Below are 24968 nucleotides of genomic sequence, written 5' to 3'. Positions count from 1 at the left end.
CCTATTTCTGCAGGTATACCATGGTGTAAGTTTTCAGAGAAAATTTAAAGTTGGGTTTTTAATCATAGCTCATGCTGAACTTTAACATCCAGGGCTGTTTTATTGTGTTAGGATCATGTACACAAGTACCAAAGCCATGTGTACTAGGATTTCAGCAATAATTTGATTATCAATATATTGTTAGACTATTTTAGCCTCTGATGAAGATTGTGCTAGGATCGAAAGCTCAGGCCCCTTTTGGCACCATTTTAGTCAGGAAGATATGAATAGGAATTTAGTTTTCTTTTTCAAAATTGCAGTCAGAAAGTGCCCCAAAGACTCTTGAAAATCATAGTTTGAATGACATTAAAGTGTGTTTACCCCAATGTCCCCTTGGCTTCTCGCTACCCTCGGAGACAAAAAAGAAGGTGTTTTCTGTGGTCATGTCCTTGTCACTCTATGGCCACTCTCTACCTCACCATGGTGTGAATGAGAGTGGCAGCATTCATGGTGTATTCATAGAGTAACATCTCTGTTGTTTCCCAACACCAGTCTTCAAAATGCATTTCACACTGTTTGGTGTCTGGTGGAGGGGCAAATGTGCAGACACCTCTTTTGATTTTGTTCTTCCTTCACATGATAAGGTCATGATACAGAGCAGATGTTGCAGATGAAAAGTCATTCAAATGCATGGCATTCAGACTGCTAAATCTGCTTTTATATCCTGCACACACATGTGCCTATCATGGACATACAAACCCCGGAAAGATTGACAGCCATTGTACATCTAATTTTTCCCCTTCACGGGAGCAGAATTGAGCCGCACGTGCTGTGAAAAAGAAGAAAGCATGAGGGATTTTGTGTTCATCAAACATTTTTGACAGATCCAGGGGGAAAGGAAATGCAAAGTTTGCATGGGCGGGAGCTGATGTAGATTGAGCAGTGTTTTTGAAAAACAGGACGCATTGAATGGGGCGGTAATAAGTCACACGATGACAAGGTCATCAGAGAGGGAGGGCGATCAATCTAAGAATCGCCATGAGATTGACCATGTCGGGCGGTAGAGAAATATTTCTTAAAACCGAAAGGTTGGCGTGGCCTTTTGTACTTGGTTGATATGAATTTAGACCATATTCTGTTGTGCAGGGAAGCATGAAGGAGAGATTACAATTGAGTATGATATGAAACAAATGAATCAAATAAAGTCTAAGAACCAGGTAGAGAAGCACCAGAATGGTTACTGAATGTTGGTAATGTGGACAATTCCATAATTTGTCAATGAAATGGTATGTGAATGATAACTCAGTGTACCCTCAAGAAACCCAACAGTAAAGATTACATGTGTTCATGTACAAAGTATCAAAATATTATAAATGGAGAATTTACAAATACGAAAATTCAGTTTTAAACAAATAATTTCAGCATCCACTATCAATACATTTTTTACAACATCTTTTATTTACATGGACCATGAAACCCGGAATAAAGAAAAGAAAAATACTGGAACAAACTAATACAAACAACTTTCTGAGAACCCCACTGATAGCAGTAAGACAGACCCCCCCCCCCCCCCTTTACTAGACCAGTCACCCTCTCCCTGGTTACAAAATTTTCTGCTGCCCCCGACTTATACCTCTCTCTAAAATAAAGTTTTAAGTTCTAGTATGTACATTAACTCTCTGGATGAACCCTGTCTTTGCTCGCTTAAGGTACAATTGTTGTTTCTTTATTCTGTTTATGATTTAAACTCCAAAACATGCTTTTTTTTTGTAAGGAAAAAAGTCAGCAAGGAAAATATTACAGCTTGAAAAGACCAGCAGAAAGGCCATTAATCTTTGCACTACATGAAAGCTAACATTTTTGTTATTTTCAGGTTCACTGCTCTGTATTTGGGGTAATGCAACAGTGTGTTTGCCGGAAAGCGGTTAATTTGATACAATAAGTGGTGCCTCTTGTTTTGTTTTGTTTTGTAGTTTGTTTGTGTTTCCATTGGGCATGTCAGGATGAAGGGGTGTAACATTTCCAAGCTCCATTAATTTTTGCTACCTATCATACCAAGAGCTTCTTAAAAGTTGTTAGGTACATGTGGCACAATACCGTAATCCTGAGAATTCTCACACAGTGAAGTGTGAAAGAAACAGAAATGAGCAGAAGACCTTGTAATGGGTTGGAGGAAAACGTTCTCTGTCAGATGGGTCATGTGACTTCTGCAGTTTGATGGGAAGGCGAAATAGAGCATAAAGGCATAATTTACCATTTGCAGATGAAACAAAAACCCAGCATTAGTGCTTTAAAATAGTTCTTAAATGTGAGTTAGGGATAGAAACAACCACTGTAAAAATTTGAATCGGTTACATATTGTTAAATATACAAAATGTGAACAATAGTTGTAATGAAAAAATGTTTCCAGACTAAACTGTCTACAGTTAATTGAGAAAAATACAGATATCTCCTTATATTTTCGGCTTTATCACGAAAATTTTATATGATAGGATGTTTTGTGGTACAACAGACCTACACATATGCATTAAATGTCATATCTTGACAATCTTTATTACTGTTCCCATAGGTAAACAGGACCTTTAAATGTGAATGTGCACTCATGGTTAGCTGATGTTACATAATATAATAGATGTGGAGACATGTAATAGAACAGGGAGAATTTTAGTCTTTTCATTAAATCATTGGTTAATTAATGATCAAATATTAATAATCAAAACAAGACCTATTCAACTCGAATTCATTTTCAAATTAAGAATTATTATCAGTAATTGCAAATTTATATCTTAACCCATTGAGGAGGAGTCCTGAGTATAGGCCTACTCAGGCAAATGTTGATGGAAATGAGTGTTGTAGCAAAATCAGCCCATTCTCAACAGGTTAAGAATTTCTTGATAATATCCTTTAAAGGGGCATTCCAGACGATTTTCATAATTTCATATCATGTGATACATAAATCGATAGTTCCATGTATAGATTTGTGGAATTTATTGAGGTTCTTGAGCAGAGAAACAATACTTTGAAAAACCTTAAACAAATTACACTGAACAGTGTCGATGACATAGGAGCCTCACATATTTCAGAAATGTGGCAGCGTGATTCCATTACAACACCACTTGCTTGCAAGTTCACCTGTGTATAATATATGCATGCCTTCTTCTTTTGTTCTGCTTCCTTGAGCCCCAACTCATGCATTCTTATGATGAGGCTGCCATGTCATCATCCTTGTTCATTGCAATTTGTTATAAATTTCGAAAACATTCTTATCCTTCGTCCCAATTACTATAAATTCTGAAACTCTGTACCCCGTATAACTAATTTATAGTTGTTCAAATGTAAAAATCTGAAAATCATCCGGAGGTCTCCTTTAATTTCACTACTTCAGATGAGTATCACATGAAATTGCAGATGTTCAAATATTTGTAGGCTATGGTTATTTGTAACATTTCCCAATTACATTCTTAGAGAACTCTACAGATTCAGACGGGACCTACCTAGAATTAACATCTCAAATTCCTGACACCAGATATCAGTTATGTCTCGTAACCAAGTCAAATTTAATACCTAACTCTATACAAACCATTGTAGGAATGAAAATAACTTGCATACAGGTAAGTAGACTTAGAATGCATTATGGTTTCTGTTCAATTTCCAAACAAACATCGAAGCCCACTTCACAGCCTCAGGAGAGTTTTCCTCTGGCTTGCTGGCATGCTGATTTGCCTGATCAAGCATGCAAACAAGTCCAACATTAGCCAAAGAATAAAAGATCCTGGAAGATCATATTGAGATTTTCCGGCAAAAAGCATCCATGAAGAGGATTTGACTTCATCAGAAAACTGGTCATCTATTTTGTTTCTCTCTTATTAATTGGTTTTGTTTCCCCACAGGTCCACACAGCGTTGAAGAAAGATGGCGCTTTCATAGCGTCCATGCTTGGTGGTGATACGCTCTTCGAACTGAGGTGCTCCTTGCAGCTGGCTGAACTGGAGAGAGAAGGGGTAGGTAATACTGGAAATGAGGAAATACTTGCATCACATTATTTGTCACATGCAGTTAAACCTGACTACAGCGGCCACCCAAGGGAGACAAAAAAAAAATGGCTGTTATAGACAGGTGGCCACTATAGACAGATTCTTTAATGTGCCTCTTTGCTTGGAGGGAATTGTGTTTAGTGGGCATATACGACAGGTGACCACTGTAGACAGGTGGCCATTAAGACAGGTTTGACTGTATTTCACACAACTTTTAACTAGCATGAATTCTGCAACCCATGAAAACATCTTTGCAATTTCCTCTGCACAGTTTTAGCAGGTTGAATTGTGGGTTTCATCATTGATGCTTGAAGCTGCGTATCTAGCAGGTACGAGTTGTGTGTGTGTGTTTGTGCATGTGCATGTGCCAAAGTACTGTTGATAGTATTCACTTGAGCGCATGTGTGTATGCAGTTGTTTCTGCACAGGTGGTACATTCGAATGTGCCAAATCATTTTTCTGTCTTTTCTGTGACTTGGATGAAAGCATTTGCGTAAGCAATTGCACAGTATGAATTCAAGAACCCGTGAGAATGTTTTTGAGCCACTCAGCATGAAACATTAATTGTGCAAAAATATTGATGTTTACAGTTAAAGCAGATTACAGTGGATGGGATAAGATACCATGTCCTCAAAATTCTGCAGTGGAAAATAAACAAAGTGGCGTGATGCAGGGGGTGGGGGCGGTGGGGAATGTTACACCAATTAAGCACTCACTGTACAGCAGGTTACGGATATAGTTACTTGTACACTTTAGATATGGTTGAAGAAAATTAGACCGTTTCTTGACCAATGTGTTGTGAAATGTCTACTGTAAATGTCTAATGTAATTTGTAAAAAGTGAGATCATTTTACCAAAATCATGCAATTGACTGAAGCTGGTGATAATTTGATGCGACATACCAAACAAACTTGCTAAGTTTTCATCAGGCAAAGACTTTTTCTTCTTTCTGTTGTTGCTGTTGTTTTCCTTCATCAGAGACTGAAAAGTGTGGGAAAAGACTGATTGGGTCTCCCTCTGTATTACTATAAGAATGTCAATTCACACAAAGATGTGAGAAGGGATGCGGTAAGAAGAGACTCCACCATGATTAATATACCCTTCAACTCCAACATGTCTCATCCCTTTCACACATTACCTATCAAATCACAAGTCTTTGGCTGTCAATTTAGACACTTTTCCGGCATTTTCCACTTCCATATGCAGACTTTGTGTTTTTTTCATCAAGGGCTCCTTTCCCCCCCCCCCCCCTCCGCTCTCTCAAATGTCCACAACTTTCCTAGAAGGTTCCGAATTGCTTTTTATTTGATCAGGGCTCTGGTGGGATTCATTTGCGGGCATTAATGTTGGTGGATCCGTCCCCCCTTGCCTCTCCGTAAGTTGCCTTGGGATTAAGAGTGCCGCGGCGACACCAAGGAAGTGGAATGTAATCCAGCAGCAAATTTACAGCTCTTAATGGATGGCCGCATCCTTTTTCCTCTCCGTCACCACCATGCACCATTTTTCCTCTCATACCTGGAACATCTTCTGTTACAGGGTACAATACCTCTCCCCAATAGTTTGCAACCACGTCGAACTCTTTTTAGTGGTAGTTGGTTTTGTTTTGTTTTTATTTTCCTTAGAGTTCCTAAATAGGAGATATCATTTTGAAAGGTATCCCTTTGGCCCAAATTCATGGACAAAGTTTGTACCACCTTCGTGAATTTGGGCCTTTGAGTCTCTAGTAAGTTTCATCTTTTACAGTTTAAAATTCACACTCAGCTTCAACAGGTTCTTCAGCATTCTACCTATGCAAATGGAGTGGCACGTTATGATAATGATTCAGGTTTTTAATCAAATGTTTTTAATACAGAGAGTAAATCACATGATCCAGGATTGAATTTTGCTTATATAGCAATTGTCATGAATGCCCAATTATTATTATTTTGATTATAATAATAATAATGATTATTATTATTATTATTAGTAGTAGTAGTAGTAGTAGTAGTAGTAGTAGTAGTAGTAGTAGTAGTAGTAGTAGTAGTATCATCATCATTAATATTATTATTGTTATTTCATAATCATTATTATTCTTTTGCTGTAGCCACATAGTGATTACATATCATGCTTAAGAACTAGAAGTTATGCACATGTAGATTGAATAGCAGGAAGGGGAATACCTAAAAGCGATATAATCTAGCCAAAAAACATCGCACGGAATGCAAACCAGTTACCACGTTAAAGAAACTAAAGCAGGCAGAGGCCTGTTAAAGTAGGAATGCCCAGAATGTTTTTGGAATGGCTTGAAATCACACACAGCTTTGCTTGATGTGTATGATTGTTCCAAACTGACTTTGCAGGATGTTTCCTGGTGCTCTGATATTGATGTCTAATATTTTGTGTATTACTTTTGAAGTGAAACAGATTTCTTCAGAGTGAACTAGCAAAGAGCAGTAAAATTTTTCAGTTTACTTCATGTTTGCTAGCATTATGATTTTAAGTAAGGTGCTATGTGGCAAATAGACTTCTGAGTGGGAAAATTCAATTTCAGCATTTCCATAGTGAGTTAACCAGGGTTCTGATGGATAATGTAATGGCTTTCTTAGCATGTGAGAATTCAATAGAAAATTTGCAATAAATGACTTGTTTATTAATGCAAGCAATCAGTGAGATGTTTCTAGTGTGTGTGTTTCTCTAAAATGAGGGAAAAATCAAGAGGGTCCCATTAAATGGCATTCCATGCATTTGCAAAGCACTTTTTATGCATTGTGTGAAGTGGAACTAGGTTTTGGAAGAGCCCAAGCACAAACCTGGGGTACATTAAGCCAGATGCTCCCAGGAGATCGGCCGCATGTTCAGGCTCTCCCCCGGAATACAGCCGTTAGCTGCATCACGGCTTCAGAAGCAGGTGTGATACACTCATCTCTCCAGAGGGGAGAACACTTTTTTCTTTCCTTTTTTTGCTCCTGCAGGCAAAAATAAAAGCCTCCATTGTACAATACAATGAGAACACTTACTTTGTAGCCATGGTAACTGTGCAGAGCTCAGCTTAACTTGTCATGGCCATGTGATTTTCATTTAAAGCTCATGATGAAAGTGTTCTTTCCTCTGTCAATTCTTGCTTTTCTTCATTGAGTGATGATATATTTTAAAAGAATTGAATATCAGGAGGGACATGGGGAGATTTTTGGAGTAGTTTGTATTAGTGACATTACACTTATGTATTTCTTGTGTTTTGTGCCAGACACTGGCCCTACTGTAGTTTTCACCTCTTATGTCAACAGCAAATTGTGTTTAACTACATATAGAAAAAAAAATATTTTAAGTTATTGACACAGAAACAGGTGCTAGAACTTCAAGGGTTCTGCAAGTCAAAGACCTTTTTTTCTTTCTCTCTTGATTTGGCAAATTATTTCCAGTCGTAAACATATACATGTATCACAATTCTGTTATATGTGCTTACAACCAATACTTTACTACCAGTTTGTTAGTGTATTAGTCTATTACTACTAGTGTAGTGGAACTAATTATTTGTAAACAGAAAGCATTTGATATCCACATATTATAGAAAAGGCACAATCAGAGCAAAGGTCTGCATAGAATAGCGTATACTTGATAAACTCCTGGAACAGCTTCAGGTATTTCTTGGTTTTCTCTGAACAAAAGTCATAACCATGCTAGAGATATGTCATTGGCATGTGTTTTTAGAGCAAAAATGTAAACAAAAGTCTTCCATTAGGCTGGTAGTTTCCTTTCAATGAATTGTTTCATGTTCAGTGCTCGTGCAAATGTTACTGCGGACTTAATAAAACAACAACAGTTGCAACTCTGACTGCTGACTTAATAATACAACAACAACAACAACAGTTGCAACTCTGACTGCTGATTTAATAAAACAACAACAGTTGCAACTCTGATGGGGCTCTAAAGCCACCAGTGAGATTAGCTCACATGATTCCAATCATTGGACACACAAGACACCTAGAAGTGTTGCGTTATTGCCAATGTGAAGTATGCAGGATCGATTGGGATTGGAGGAGGAGGAAGAGTGATTGGATTCTGTTTAAGGTCATGGGAAGGATGATTCAGTCCCAAGTGCTTCATTACAGACAAATGATGGGGGAGAGAGTGAGATTAATATGCCTCAAACTCATGAGCGCATCCATAATGCAACAATGTTAGTTCTGTTTTTCAGCCACAGATTTACGATGCTGGGTCTTTCTGTATCCTTATCGGTTTTTTTTTTTTAAATAGCAAATATTGCATGCACACACAGGCTGTTCATATACTGTATATGTCATATATACATATATATATATATATATGTATATATATATATATATATGTATGTATTGATATATATATATATATATATATCCCTAGTTGGCACCTTAGGGAGACATATTGGGGGGAAGTGTCTTCATTAGGGAGACAACTGGTCATTAAGGAGACAATTTTCGTGTCTCCATTGCGTAAACTGCCATTGAACATGTATTAATAAATTTGCATATAAAACAAATGGAAATGTCTTCCAAATGACCCATCTAGGAGTATATATATATATATATATATATATATATATATAATTATATATATGTATATATGAATATATTTATTTATTTGTAATTCAGTCTTTATTGATAAAATAATTATATGACAACAATCAAGAAAACAATTATATATAACATCAAACATAGAATTAGTGTAATAAAATAATAATGGAAAAAAATGCCATATGTTTTAGTAGCGAGTCTTATTTTTTGTGAATTGCAACTTGCGAAAACTTTGCTAATGGTTAAATCCAAGGTCGCAGAGTACAGCACCTGACTTACGAAATTCGTGAAAATAAAACCCTCAAAACATATACGCTGTATATAGTATTATATATTGTGTAACTGGGACAGCACCAATGTCCCTTACAATTGAATTGATTTATGAATCTTATTCTCTCTCTCTCCTTCTTTTTATGTTATGTCATGCATCAACAGGTCTGTGCTATGGATTTGTTTAATATGAATTCATTTCAGCAGAACAGACCTTGTATCTTTTACACGTGTCTTTGGAGCTAAATTCAGGAGATGAAATTCAACCTTTGACTTATAATCTACTGTTAATAAGTCATAATTTTGGAGAGTCAAACTGCTAACCATGTCTGGTGTAATCAGTGGGATTGCTACAGGTGCTAGTGTTAGATAACACCAACACCAGCTTTAGAACACCAAATCTGAAAATATCCAATGTATTCTCTTCAATGCTTACGAACTTTTATCATGTTGTGAAAGGTTGTGGAGACCTTTCAGCCAGCATCAATCTCTACAGATTGCTTGAGCTCACTGCCAATTGATATCACTTGTTGCTATGACAATGGGGGTAATTTATCTTCCCCTGTATGTTTGCCATCTTTCTCCTCAACCCCTCCTCCATCTTTTCCCTTCTTACAATCCATTCTCCTGACCACCACTTCTTTCCTCCTTTTTTTAATTTTTCACTCAAATACAGTTTCATTGTTATTTGTCTCTCTCTCTCTCTCTGTTTCTTTATAACATTTTATTCGTTCTTGTTTTTTTTCATTCTCTAAATAGTCTTTCTCTCTCTCACTCTGTCTCTCCTTGCTATCATCACTGATTGCTTTGTTCCTGTTTTCATTTATTTCAACCGCTCCCTCTTCTGCCATCTATCTGTAATCTTCTGGAACTCTGCTTAATGGGATAGTATAGTTTTGGTTGAGATGGGGACTCAGGTTTTAACTTTTTTTTGCGAGATAATTGTATAGAAACCACTTATAGAAATGAAATATTAAAGAGCATACAATTCTAAGAGGAAATTAATGTTTATTAGATGAAAATTGGTTTTGAAATGGTTGAGATATTCAGAATCAAAGCGATTCTAATAAAAGGTGGGACCCACCTTTTATAAGGATCACTTTGTTTACTTTGTTTTTTTGTTATATCAGCCATTTCAAAACTGATTTTCATCAAATATACTTTGACTTTCTCTGAGAATTGTGTTCTCTTTCTTTGATATATTTTATATAAGTGGTTTCAAATCATTCTACAAAAACTTAGAACCTGAATCCCCATCTCAACTAAAATTATACCATCCCTTTAACTTTTCTCCTCTTTTGCCATATATTTTTCTGGATCTCTGCTTCAGATGTCTCTCCTGGGATATCCTTGACATTGCCCTTTATTTCTCACTTTCCTTCTCTCTTCTCGTTTCGTGTCCAAATTGCTGATTTCTTATATTTCTCCCTCTCTTCTGTTTTTTTTTTTTAATTTCTGTCTTTCATGCTTAAAGGGGAAGGCTAGTAACTGATCAGTGGGAATCAGTGGAAATGCTGGGAGATGATTGTTCCAATCCTTATGGGATTCATTCAAGAGTTCATTGTATATCTAATGTTGTGTGAAAATGATTTGCTTCAGAATGGTCTCATATTCAAGTAATGTGCAGTTTAATGCTTCCAGGTTAGCGTCCCTGGTCAGTGACGGAGCATTAATCTGCACATTACTTGAATATGAGACCATTCTGAAGCAAATAATTTTCACACAACAATAGATATACAATGAACTCTTGAATGAATCCCATAAGGATTGGAACAATCATCTCCCAGCATTTCCACTGATTCCCACTGATCAGTTACTAGCCTTCCCCTTTAATCTTTATGTCTGTCTGTATGTAGGTATGTATGTCTGTCTGTTTGTCTGTCTGTCTGTCTGTCTGTCTATCAGTCTCTCTTTGTATCAAATCATCTTTACTTCTTGTTTTTATTGTCTTTCAGGGGACATTTCATGAAGTGTTTTGTCAAATATTTTCCTGACACATTTGCTCTCAGCCAATCAGATGCAAGGACTCCATTAGCTTATAACAGTGTGTCAGAAAAAATATCAAACAAAATGCCTAATGAAATGCCCCCCAGACTCACTATTCCTCAAACCCTCTCTATCTCGGTCTCTCTCTACCTCTGTACGTCACTCATACTTGTTTTCTTTTCTATCTTGCAGGGATTTGCGCCTCATGTGTCACCATTCACCGACATGCAGGACCTTGGCAATCTGCTGTCCAGGGCAGGCTACAATATGCTGACCGTTGTGAGTACCGTGTCATCCACTGAATACTCCCCACTTCCTGCACTCAATCATCACTTAGTGGTCTGGGCAGTAGCCATGTAAATCCATGCCAGCTTTCTCCTTTCCAGGGGGGATTTTGCCCATCGCATAACACTTCCCGAGTCATCACATTTTATAATGACAGCAGTACAATAGTGGTGCAGTGCTGTTAGATTACCAATGATAGAACTTTTTTTTCTCTCCCACGTTACTGTCAATGGATCTATAACTGATTTGATTGTGCATTCTCGTTAGTAGTTTAGCATTATATCAATTTTCTAGAATTGCTGAAAGAAATAATTTACAAGCTATTGTACATGTATTCATTATGTATACATTTGCACATAAATTATTGTGGATGTATGTACATGTGTGTCTCTGTTTGTGTAGTGCATGTAACATTTTATAAATGCTGCTACGTAAATTGAAACCATTCAATAATTCCACCGAGTATGGGTAAAATCATACACAGATCATGAACACCGACACAAATTAGAAATGAATTGAGAGAATCAATGCCTTAACTTTACCTTTCAATTAAAACATTGGAAAAAAAATAATAGGTTAATGAATCATTGTTATGCAGCTCATGTTGACACCTGCATGTACTAAATGTTGCATGATTACAAAGATAGCCAAATAGTGACCCCTTCCCTTTAACTTAGCACCTGCGGACTTTCACTAGACCACCTGAACTGCGACATCGTGATGAGCTCTTTTTATCCTATGCAGTTTTATTCTGACTTCATCAGCCTTGAACTCATGCAAAGTTTGCTTTTAGACTATTATTTAACCCCCAATAGCTGTATCCATCCCCAGATAAACCAGGACAGAAGTTGTCGTATCATAGCTTGCCTCAGAGTACCACAACACCTAATATCTGTTTGCCAACTACTCATGTCCTTGTTGGAATATTACAACCTAGATACCGTGATACATTGAACCTTGATGGATAACTCTTGGCCTAGATCAACATCACGCCGACAAAGACAAGACAATGCCAGTGACATTCATGATTTGGGATATCTCTCGTTTTGAGATGTAGCATATATCTATCCTGGTTTTTGTTTCTGGATGCATGATTAATTTCACATTCAATGAAAATGACCCCCCCCCCCCCATCTCCCTTTCTCTGAGTAAGACATATCCCCTCTTCTTGTTCGTGTAAGATGAGTTTCACATCTAACTAAGATGACGGATTAATGACAGGATTGGATATGAGTTTTCCCCTCTTTCATCTGTAATGGGACTCTCATGCTCTGATATTTTGCTTTTCCAGTCATCACTAGACCCCAAGCTGTGAGAACTGATGCCAGACATGAAAAGTTGGAAAGTGCTAAATGAATTTAGGTCGATGTAGGGCAATTTGTCAATCAGTTGCAATGCTAAATGAATGTCTACACAGCATGCACTCACTGAATTTTTCCTATATAAATAAATGACATGGTATTCACAAAGTATGTTTAGGGGGGTGTAGTGTGAATGTTATGAAATTGAGTAAATATGAGAAGAAATAGCTAGCAAAAAGGTTGTGTGAAAGACTCGAAAGCAGTGAAGTCTACAGTACATATTCAAAGAGATTCACAGGCCACTTTTCTGTATTTTAGAGAAGGACATCAAAAGATATTTAGCAGCAGCATCCTCATTACAGAACTTGTGTAATGATGACATCACTTTCATAGCTTTCTCAATGCTTCCTCTAAATTCATCAAGTGAATTTCGGCTTTCAATCTGTTCTGACTGTCTTTTCTAAAAGTAATTTTTGGCAATGAATTTGGCCTTTAAGTTGTAGCACGCGCGCTGCTTGGCTCTGAAGAGTATGTGTTGTTGTCAGACTTTGCAGAACATCTCACGTAATGTAATGAATGCCATGACTAAAAGCTAAGTGACTCTGCATGAACTTTTAAACAGATGACAAAGCTCCTCCGTGGCTAAATCTGTGTCATGTCCCAATTTCATTAAAAAACCGTGCAAGAGTAGGAATGTGATGTGTAGTCTGCGATTTATACCGGACAGGTTACTTTTCAAGTCATACAGAAATATAATTCCAAAGACAGTGGTTGGCTGATATTCATACTGAAGTGAGATGCTGTGTTTGTCTACAGGTAATTGCTGCACAAAGATTCACCAGCAAAAAAAAAAAAAGTCATAATCCAGTCACTAGATGTAAGTATCTCTTGTGGGAGAAAGAATCGGGGCTGTATTGCTAAGACTACTTGTCTGTCTTCGATTGTCTTAACATAGACCCATCAAGGGCTGGGAAGCGTTGAATTACGCCGAGTTTTCTCTCAACAAGACAATTTCCGCACACAGCCGAGTAATTTGCGAGATTTTTGACGTCAGGTGGCAAGTGCAAGGACACGTCGATTTGCTCCGCGTGTTGGTCTCCGTGGCGACGCGGGAATGGTTTCCTCATCAACTTGACAGCATTCTGGGCCGTGCTCCCCCCTCAGCACTTCCCAGTGCTTTAAATCAGGAATTTCTCTGACTCTTAACTGTGCATCATATGCACTAAATGAATTAAGATATCACTGATCACATCAACAGCTTAATACTTCATTTGACAATGGTGCATATGTATGTGTTAAAGGTTCACTTGATATCCACACGAACAAGATGTTATCTAAGGCATTTTTTTTCTTAGCAATCAACTTATATTATTATACCAAATTGATATCAGAAATAAACATTAAGGGTCACAGGATAAGGACAAAGTTGATGGAATAATTATCATATATACCTCTGTCCAAGGAAGAGATATCAAATGCATGTCTTGTCAGTACAAGGACACAATGTGCTTTGCCAGGATTGAATTAAGAAAAAGCACCTGTTGATGACTGGGTGGCCATGCTCATTTTGCTTGTTAGTAATATACATTGAATTTTGAAAAAAAAAAAAGAAGCTGCGAGTGATGCAGCTTATTTCAAAGGAGACATTGCTATTTGATTTTCATTTCTGTTACAAAAAGGACAGTAAGTACGTGGATTTATGTAGGCAGACTACGGTTAGCAGAATGAAACATATTAATTCAAAACAAAAAACACAGTAAACTCTTTGCGTTTGTCATTTTTGAGAGTTATAAATGTATTAGAATAAAATCATTTGTTGTTTCTTTCCTTTTTAGTATTCATAAAAAATAGCAAAGACGCTGTATCAATCATTGAATAGAGTGAATATATTCAGATCAACTGGATACATTCACATTCTATTTCTTTTATTAAAAAAAAATGAGTTTAACTGTAATTTCAATTCCTCACAAAATGCTTAGTAATTGACTGTCAATTGTAGAACTGCTACCTGTTGATAAAAGAGTATTTCATTTACAGGATAGTGACAAAACTTCTGACAAAAATCTCAGTTGATTGTGACCAAGCCAGAGTTTAAAATATTGTAAAATTTTCCTTCAGAGTTTCTTAACAGTAAAGAACTTTATTTTACTGCTACTTTTCTCCTAACGTATGAGGAGAAGGAATGCTTGAAATTGATTCACTTGTTGGATGTGAGCCGTGAACATTAGTGAAATAAAACATCCAAGAACAGCACCTAATGTTTATACAACAGAACTCAATTTTGAAACTCAATACAATTGATTGAAAACAAAAACCAAAACTCCAATGAAACATTGCATTTTAAAGTCAGTTTATGTGTTTATGTGTAAAATGGATTTTGCTGCCCTGTAAATTTAATTGCATCTAAGCCACTCCCCCTTGAGAAAACTAGAATTGTATTAAAACTAACACTTTTATTACTGTTTATATCAAACACAATTATTGGAGGGAGAGAAAATGAGTTTTCACACATTTGTTCCTCAAGGCCAGCAGACAAGACATTTTCAAGACTAATAGCTACTAGCCACCTTTGTTGTTGTTTTAGCATGCACCTTATGATGAAGAGTTACCCCTTCCCATTGTTTAGTCAGAGGCACTCTGTCTGAACAAGTGTTATTCACAGCTGTTCCACACACCAATTAATTCAAATAATTCACATGACATGTTGATTAGCAGCACTTATTAGTAAAAACCTTTTTCTTTTCTTTTTTCTCTTTCATGTCCACTTTTGCAACTTGTCAAGTTTGGTTGCGGAACCCTGAAATATATTTTTTCCCTCTTTCACCAGAGAGTCAGGGCAGTACTCTATGAAACTATGACATGTGTAACTTGTTGAGAAAGTGCAATTTACAGTGTATGGCTGTCTTTACTCACCTAGGGAATTGTGGGTAGTGCCGTGCAATCATAAAAGGATAAAGGCTAGTGGACTTGCAGGTTTTAGCAACTGGAAAAAATTCCAGAACTGCGAGTTGTTGATGTTTATTAAAAACACATTGATTAGTTCTTGTCATTCTACACATTTGAGATGTGTTTATTCCTAGCAGCAATTCAGAATACCAGGCATGTCATGATTTCAGTCCCTAGAGAATTATGATATCATTATGCTACTTAGAGCCTTATTGATTGGATTTTGTTAAGCAGACTTAATTTGATGGGGGTGGGGGGGGGGGGAGGGGGGAGGGTATGTGTATGCAATGTTATCATTATACACCTTATGAATGTGTGATGAATACAGACCCCAACTTTCATCCACAAATCATTATGACATTATTTGTATTGTGTCTTTCGTGCAGATGTTTCTTAACGAAACAGTGCACTTGATTTGAAAAAAAAAGCACAGAAATTAATTTTCCATCACTGGGACTAGGGAATTATAAGTTCACTGTCACTGACATCGAGGTTACTACAGATGAAGAGCATGCACTTAATACATCTTTTATCAGTGATGTCAAATTCTGCCTACCTGGTACCTTATAATGAGAATGAAAGAGAATTTACTCTTGTAAGATATGTCTGCATGTAATAAGCAATAACAAAAAAAAACTTTGTTATTTATACAATATGTATCTTAGGGATGATATGAGTGGAAATGGTCTCAAAAGGGTTGATAAAGTTCATTGCTGACCCATTCATTTGGTATGAGCATTGAACCTACTGAAAGGATTCCAACTCTGAAATCATTTACTGCGATATGACCTCATACAATCTGGATCTTGGTGAAATCGCTCCACGGCGACATTTCTGTGCAACGCCAAATGAAATTCAAGTCAAGCATTTTTAAAATTACTCTCCCTCGAGAGGTCAGAAAAGCAGGCAATTCACATCTTGTCCCCCCCCCCCCCTTTTTCCCACTCTTGGCTGTTTAGACTTGATGTCATGTCCATCCTGACCTCTTCTTTCCACTTAACAGCACAGATTATCAAACAGTGCTTTTAAAAAGCCAACTTTCTCAACGTCAGTTGCACACAATGTGAAGGTAAATTGGAGGAGTCAAAACCTTTTCTTTTTCTTTTCCTAGTTTGAAATCTGTCCTGGATTCATTAGGGTTTTTGTGGCTTGTAAAGTGTGCCCAAGACTTCAAAAAAAAATCACTCGATTCTATTTTTAGAAGGTTTGCTGGCAGTGTCGCAGGCAAAGCAGATATTAATACAAATAGGTTGAGAAATTTGATTTTTTTTTGGCAAGAAATGCCTCAATAAATGCCTTGGGGAAAAAAAAAAATCATGCACTCACACATACACACAAAGACACACACACACACACAGAGTCATATATGCACAAAGATGTGCATGAATCCCACACCCTCCCCCCCCCCCCACACACACACATGCACAAATGCATATATTAAATCCACATCTCCCATGGGTGCATATCTTTAGACCTTTAATGGATGCGTGGCTGACTGTGATGTCACAGCGATTTGACCTGTTGGCCTGTCCGGCCGGAGCATCACGATTTTCCCGCTTCCTGGTGAGAAAGATGAGAGCTGGCAGGGTTCTACTCTCTGCCCGAATGATCTTGAGACAGTGGCGAATCCAGGGGGAGTGCACCAGGCGCGGGCCCCACTTTATTTTTTGTTATAACAAAAGAAATAAAAAGAAAAAATGGAGGGGGTGCGTGTGCCCCCCTTTAATTTTTTCCCTCCCCCTCCCCCCTTTTATGGAATTCCAGGATCCGCCCCTGTGAGACTCCAGTTCAGCCCCTCCACAGATGTTCGGGACACAAGCCATTTCTTGCGGGACCCTTAATCCCTTCCAGCTGGTTGACCATTAATCCTCATACAGGGGATAATCCTGCTGATCTGATTTGACATTAGACAGAATTAGAGCTGACATCATCAAAATCGATTGCACAGAGTCTGTTTCAATCAGCTCTTGTGTTGTTGTTTTTTCTGTTCCTCCTCTAAACATGCCCACATTTTCCTTTTCTCTTTAATCATGAGTGCAGCCAAGCATCAATGCAAATAATAAGAAATGACAAGTAAGGTCACTTTATCTCCAGTTTAATGAATAAATTTTGTGGATTTTTTTTTGCCATGGATGCAACAGCATTGATATACAGTGTATTTCCTCTCATAAAAGTAGTACCTTGTGTCCTCTTTTCCTGTTGCTCTTTCCTGGCACATCCTGAATAGGAGCCATCAAACCTTATTAAGGATTTGATACATCATGAGGGGCTTTAGTGCCTTGGTTAATATTGTCCTCTGCTTTGCCATATCACCCTTTTCAGTTACAGACCAGCATTCGGTTTTTGCCCACTTCTCATCAACAATGTCCTTTTAGTTTTAATTTAGTGTCCTTTAAGTTTAATCCCAGTGAAGTATACTCATTAACATGACTCTGATTTTCAGAGCTCACATAAAACGATCCTGAAATGGTCTGGATTATCATCGTCTTTTTGTTAATCCGTGGTAAATTGACAATTATCCGAATGAAGGCCCATCATCCATTTTCATAATTCAGACGATTCAAATTATAATTTCTGCTCCTGTTCCAAACATCAGATTTGAAGTTACTAAGTGTATTCTGTGGGCTCATTTTCGTATTGCAAATCTAGACAGTGATTGCATTTGTCTTGTATTCATAGTAGCATGCTTATTGTGTCTTGCCATCTACCTCAAACTGTTTTTCACTGAATTAGTTTTAAAGTTAAGATGGACATTAGAGGCATTAAATCGGTGTGTTTTTCTTTCACTCATAGATTCAATGAATACTTGATTTCCCCATATCTTTGTGGGATACCATAATTTCATTCTGAATGTAGATGTTACCTCAAATATTTATACCTTAAATTCCAAAATTTTTATCAATGATGCTAGAAGACAGATTTTTCATCTTGATATCAAACACTATATGCTAATCTTCTTTTTTCTTTTACAGACATATCAAATGTTTCTAAACTAATGTTAACCATCATTATGAGAATTTTCATGGCTTGATGTTCCTATACTTGCCTTTTTAGAAATTAAAGGCGTAATTTACCATTTGCAGATTAAACAAAAACCTAGCTTTAGTGCTTCAACATAGTTCTAAACTGTGAGTTGGGGATAGAAACAATTATGTAAAAATTTGAATCAGTATAATTTATGTTGAGTGTTGTTAACAATACGAAATGTGAACAATAGTTATAATAAAAATGTCTCTAGAATAAACCATCTGCAGTTATGGTTTATTGAGAAAAATAATGATACCTCATATTTTAGGCTTTACTGCAAAATTCTTACATGGTAGGATGTTTTGTGATACAACTGACCTACACATATGCATCAAATGTGATATCTCAAACATTTTTTTTTTAAATCACTGCTCCCAAAGGTAAACTGTACCTTTAAACATGATGAATTAGTTATGAATGAGTTACTGTGAGCTGAAATTTTCGCGATGGTTTTATTTTCACGAATTTTGCGAATTGCCTTTGAACCGCGAAAATAACAAGGCGCAAATAAGTAAGTTCAGTTAGACCCTCGAAACCGCGAAATTAACAACACGTGAAAATGTCCTCCAAGTACCAATTCGCGAAAATATCTGTACGTGAAAATTTCAGCTCGTACAATACTGTCTTCATTTTGATTTACCTTGACCTTAATTTGACCATACATCTAAATTGATATTTGTAACAGTTTTTTTTTTCTGTCATATCTATATTTGCCACAGTTAACAGGTCATGGTATAGAAATCAGTGCATGAATTGTTGACACTAAAAAAGTTTCACATGGAAGAATAAAGAATCTTTTTTGATAAATTGCACTGCTCCACTGAAATATTCCAATTTAAGGGGGAAAAAAACGGAAACATAGTGAGTATGGATGAAGACATAAGTGTATTCTGAGTAGTATAATATCTTGAATTGATCTTCTAGCTTGTACTTCATCGTATCTATAGAAGATTTTTTGAAATGTACATTCTGTTTATTCTGTGCGCAAACCTTCCAAAGAATTTTACCCTTTAAGTCCTGTTTGTTCGTGATTGCTAACATTTTTGTGTAATGCGTGTGTACGTGTTGTATATTTAATGTTCATGTGCGCGCACGTGCGAGCTCGCGCTCGTATGTGCTTGTGTGTATGTGTGTGTGTGTCAAAATTCTTTATAAGTACTAGATGTGCCATAATTCATGTGTATAATCTAAAATTAGAGTACTCTAGAAGTGAACCAGGATTGTAGTTGATATCTGATGTTTCAGGTCTTGAAAAGCTGTACTTCATGAGGGGTTTGGGGGGTAACAGATTTGATATGAAAGCTTATTTAATTCAATTTTCTCTCAACCGCAGTGTTAGGAAAAGATTAGCGTGATAATGCTTGCCATTCTGAACGGATCTGCCAAAGCAGGACAGAAAGGCAGCGGTAAATTCCCAGGGAGTATTCACACGAGACGACGTCAAGTATGATGATAGTCGTCATCCAGTGTGACAATTTCAGACATTTCAAGGATTATCTGTGATCACATTCCCAGCTGAGAGCCACCTAATTGGATACCCTTCCACAGACGCGCTCTTTCAATTATGGATGTTGCCGGTAAATGTGATCATTTCATTTCAGCAGCATGGAGACATGGAAAGAAGGGATGTTGTGTACCCTAACATAAATGGAGCCCTTTTTGGCATGTGCATTTTCTTAGTTTATAAGGCTAAAACTCAGCCATGTGAATGACCAGTGTTGTTTGGGTAGTCATCTTGTTGATATATTCTATGATGTGCATTTTATATCATGTTTCACAACTTGTTTCATCCACATTTATACATCAGTAAGAATAATTCTCCATTTATTTTGATGTAAAAGAGAACACTTTATCTGCATTTATCAAAAAATGGTTTTAATCCCTTGAAAAGGCTTTGCTATCAGGAAATCAAATACTTTGTTTCACACAGTTTTCCATTGAACTGCACACATTCTTTAGCGTGTAGCCAGAAAGAGCAAAACAAAGTCATCAATTTTCCCTGCTGAAAATGCAGTACACCGTACTTGTAGGCCTTCGTAGTGATATGTCTATTCACATCTCCCTTTAAGTACTAGATAATGGTGTGAAGGATGATGTTCCCCATTTTTTGATGCTCTCATGAAAGGTTTGGATTTCTTTAACTGTATTTACCTTTTCTAGCCATAGACCTGAAATTCATTCTGATGAAGAGTTTAGATGCAGATTCTTATCTGTGCAAACACAATAGGTCATTGATTGCTTATAAAAAAAAAATCTCTACTTTTTTATTGGACAAGATAATGTCAAGGAATGAAGTAACTTTTATGTAAGATTCTTGACTGAATTTGGCACTACTGAAATACTTATGGATTTTCAAATCTTAGTTGTTTATACTGCAATCATGTATATTTCAGAGTTCTTGTAAATGAATGTACTAAATGGGTGGTAAGTGCCTGTTGCAAGACAAACATTTACATCACACTGGCATGTTTGCATATTAAATCATATTTTTCTATCATATCATTGGATATTGAAGAAGTCAAACCATCCATTACTGTAAAAACGAGCAGTGTTCGCATGCATTTAAATTTCGCGAATTTTGTGAGGGCCAAGATTTGCAAAATTAAAATGCACATGAAAGATCTTGTCAACACTATATGCATAGAATGTTAGAGGCAACTCCCGAAAATTTCATGCCGTGAAAAAGGCCGCCGGCTCCAATTCGCGAAAATTTAATGCCACAAAAATTTCTTGTTTTACAGTAACCTGTTGAGGATGAGTCCCGAGTATACTCGGGCTGGTATCTATGGGAAATGCGTGCTGTAGCAAAATCAAACCGTTCTCAATGAGCTAAAGTTTAACAATTTTTTTTTTCTTAGTCTTTTGTGCTTGTAATATGGTCTTGCATGCAATACTGCTGACCCTTAGTGTATGGTAGATGCCCGAAGTGTGAGAGGCTTGCTCAGAAGTGTTGGTTTAGGGATATTTTCTTTTATCACTCTTTAGATTTCAAACTCGGTGCTTGGGTGTCAACCACAGTGCAGTATTGAATATTCATTGTTTGCTAACTTCCAGAATCGTCTGCTGGAACAGTGGCTATCTTTGATTGCAGATAAGCATCCTTCTTCTCTATCTTCTTATTCTCCTCCTTCCTCTTCTTCCTTCTTTTTCCTATCCTTCTTCTTCTTCTTCTTCCTCTTCCCTCTATGACCAATCTACTGCCACTCTCTTCTTGTGTAATGCCAGCAAAGCCCTAAAGTTTTTCACCACCATCACTACCTCTACATGTATGTACATTGTCAGCATCACATTGATACAGCAGTCGCAAAAGGGTTAATCAACAGCAATGGAGATTATATTTTTATCCAACGTTGCCATCATAGAGACTTTGGTTACCTCCGCAAGCATGTGGCTTTGTGATTTGAAATTCTGAGGTGGAGCTGAATGGTATCGAGCTATTAACTTCTGTGCAATTCGTACACCTTTTTTTCTCTATCTCTCTGCTGATGTTGAACCGTGCAAGTCATCCTTTGACTATTGAGTGAAAAAGAAGCAGCATTTACAGATTTAACTGTATTTACGGTATCTTGAAGAGGGTTCAAATGTTATGCACACAGTTGTGATTCTGTTATTACCATTAATTTGATAGCAACATTATTGCATGAGTTATGTTCCCTAATAGACTCACAGGAGATTCATATCAAGGCCCATCTACAGCATGCTCCTCTGTTGAAATGTCTTTCCTGCTTGCAAATATGTGTAGTGTCCTTGAAAATATGTTCACATTATGATCCATCAAATTCCTCTACTTACCCTCGTATTTTTTCTGGGAAGAAGAGGAATTAGGGATAATACGATGATATCGAGGATTTGATAAATTGAACCCACTATGAGGATTTGGGCCCATAACTTGATGCCTCTGCACTGATACTATTATATCACGGTATGCTCACAATGGGCGCCCTTTTTTAGCTACGTCCCATCCATGCAGAAGACGACGTCTCTGGCTATCTGACGCAGGCCAACCCCCAGTTTACTTGATACTGGCAGGAGACTCTTTGCAGTATGCGTGAGCAGTCTTTATTATTTTTATTTATTTTTTACCCGTAATTCAGCATATGCGACTGCATTGGGTGATCAATTTCTCAAAGAGGAATTTCTCACGGAAAAGAGGAGAGGATGTCAGAAGATGAGACAATATTTGTCAGGCTGGGCCATCGCAGAAATGTCTATGATTGATAATAATGACAATAACATACAACTTTCTCGTTTCTTAGTGAAATTGATTGATTTTTTTTTCAACCTGAAGTGCTATCGTATCACCAAGGGAGTCTCCTAGTCCAACATGCACTAAAGATAGCATTGAATATTAAAAGGTTTATTTCATGTATCACAAAGATCTATCAAGCTGCTAGAATTATTCAGATCACAACCATTTCAGGGTGTTGAGCATGGATGATACCTCTTCGATGATGAAATATAAAACGTGCAAAGTGTGATATGCCAAGAAAATGTATCAAAACTTGGTCTCCATGGTGTGCAAGAATGCTTGTGTGTGAGGATGTAGCACTGCGATACCAAGTACATTCATTTCTCTCTTTTTTTTCTTTATGTTAAATTTCATATGTCACCTGCCACGACAAAAGGATCCGAAAGTCACTGATGGCTGAGCCAAGAAAATCAAGTTTGAAGTCAGGTCATCAAAATTGGTTGAAACCATCAGATTTCTGTTTTTGACATAATTTTGTAGTCTGATGTTTCGTCTATCATCTGCCAAAATTTCGAAGCTATATGATTAAAGGAAAGGCAAGAATTTAGCTTTTTTTCTTGGCCATGATTTTCCAACTTTCAACAGAACAGAAACATGTCCGAAGATTTGGATTTAGCGCCGCAGACAGACTCCGCCCCTAGCAACGAGGGAGTGATCCTTTTGGTCAGTGCGTGGCATCCTGGTTTCTGATTGGTCATGTGTAGACCGCTGGCACTAAGCTTGAATGAACATCACAGGATTGCTAGGAGCATACCTTCTACTGTCTGGAGGTGAAAGCCATCTTACTTCCCCTTGATCACGATTGCGTTGGTAGGAAAACTCAGAAGCCAGTTTTCTTGAAACGCTGATTTTCTAGACCCCTTGACATGTTCTCATAAGATCATCGATATTTCTGCAACCAAGTACTTTTATGAATTATGCTATATATGAAATTAAAGCAGAAGAGTAAGGGAATAATTTCATGTAATTTTCAGAAAAATCGACCTCCCTCGACTTTTGGATCCTTTTGTTGTAGCGGATCACAAATGTTTTGATGTCTTTTTCTCTCTGCCTTGAGTTTTAATGACAGAAGAGAGAAAAATGACAAATGATGCAAATGTCTTTGGGTCACATGAACACTCACATCAAATAAATCCACTGGCCTTTGTGGGAAGTTGAGGTGTTGAGTGGCAGTCAAAAGGCTGTCACTTTGAATGCGAGCATGGTTAACATGTATGAAGCCCTGTGAAGGCTTGTGTGGTTAAGGCTTTCAAATTATGAGGTGCCTTCAGGCTGACTAGGCTGACAAAATGATTACATATCAGGTGGGTATATTGTACTTGCTTCATCCAGCAACCTTTTTTTTTTCCTCTCTCACTCTCGGTGTATTTTTCATACTATCTTTCCAAATTATTCCAGCCCACCTGTACTGCTGTGGGATATTTTGCAGATTGCCTTCTTTTAACACTCGCTGTTTGTTTAGAACATTGTTAAAAACAAAAACTAAGCCATGCAAAATATTGGCTTGTGCACTTTATAATTAGTCTGTTAGTGTGTAGGGCTTCTGTGTTTGTAATAACAAATAATTTTAGTTAAATTTTGTGTCTCCTTGAATATAATGTTTCTGATTACCAATGGCGTCTCAATTATACTATCATACATACCATGTGCAGAGTTTTTACATCTAACTTAAATAGAAGTTAAGAGAAGCAAACTATTTTATATATTGAAAAGTGGTTACTGTAAAACATGATATATTCACGGCATGAATTTTGCGGCATGAAATTTTTGCGAACTGCCACTGGCATTCAATGCATATAGTGTAGACAAGAACTTTCACGTGCATTTTAATTTCGCGAATCTTGGCGCTCGCAAAATTCGTGAAATTAAAATGCACGTGAACACTCCTCGTTTTACAGTAGTTTACAAAAAAGTAGTCACTGATGTTGTAAAGTCAAATCTGTGTACTGCATTTGACAAATTTCGGTGAACTTTTCCTTTGAACAATTTTGCAGATGATAGTGTATGTATTTTTACAATTTGGTGTAAACCTAAATATTTGTATTCAATTCAATTAAATTAAATTCAAATTTATGTCATTTTTTGAAAAGATCATAGATATTTCACTTTCTTTGGTAACAGAGGATAAGGTTTCATTAAGCAAAACAAAGTAAACTGAGAAGAGTATAAAATAACCTTGTGGCAATAATACGTTGTCATGAGAACTGAAGCGATAAAGATGAAATAACAACATTGTACAAACTTAGAAAAATGGAGGGACCCACTAAAAAGACATAGATTGTAGAATTAATACTTTTTGCACAATTTTGTTAGGGCAAGAAAATACAAAAAAAAAAAGGTCCACACCACCAAATACTCT

General features: G+C 37.0%; 1 protein-coding gene across 1 annotated transcript in view; it reads left to right on the top strand.

Annotated features, from left to right (window-relative positions):
* LOC140231738 (arginine-hydroxylase NDUFAF5, mitochondrial-like) overlaps positions 1-24968 on the top strand; it is a 122350-nt gene that overhangs the window by 42337 nt on the left and 55045 nt on the right. Inside the window, exons 8-9 of the mRNA XM_072311893.1 lie at positions 3870-3980; positions 10994-11080. Coding sequence (XP_072167994.1) covers positions 3870-3980; positions 10994-11080 — 198 coding nt within the window. The remainder of the gene's footprint in view (positions 1-3869; positions 3981-10993; positions 11081-24968) is intronic.

This window comes from Diadema setosum, chromosome 1 (genome assembly GCF_964275005.1).
Source record: "Diadema setosum chromosome 1, eeDiaSeto1, whole genome shotgun sequence".
NCBI classification, from domain to species: domain Eukaryota; kingdom Metazoa; phylum Echinodermata; class Echinoidea; order Diadematoida; family Diadematidae; genus Diadema; species Diadema setosum.
Note: the sequence above shows the minus strand (reverse complement) of the source record. Positions and strands in the feature narration are given on the sequence as shown.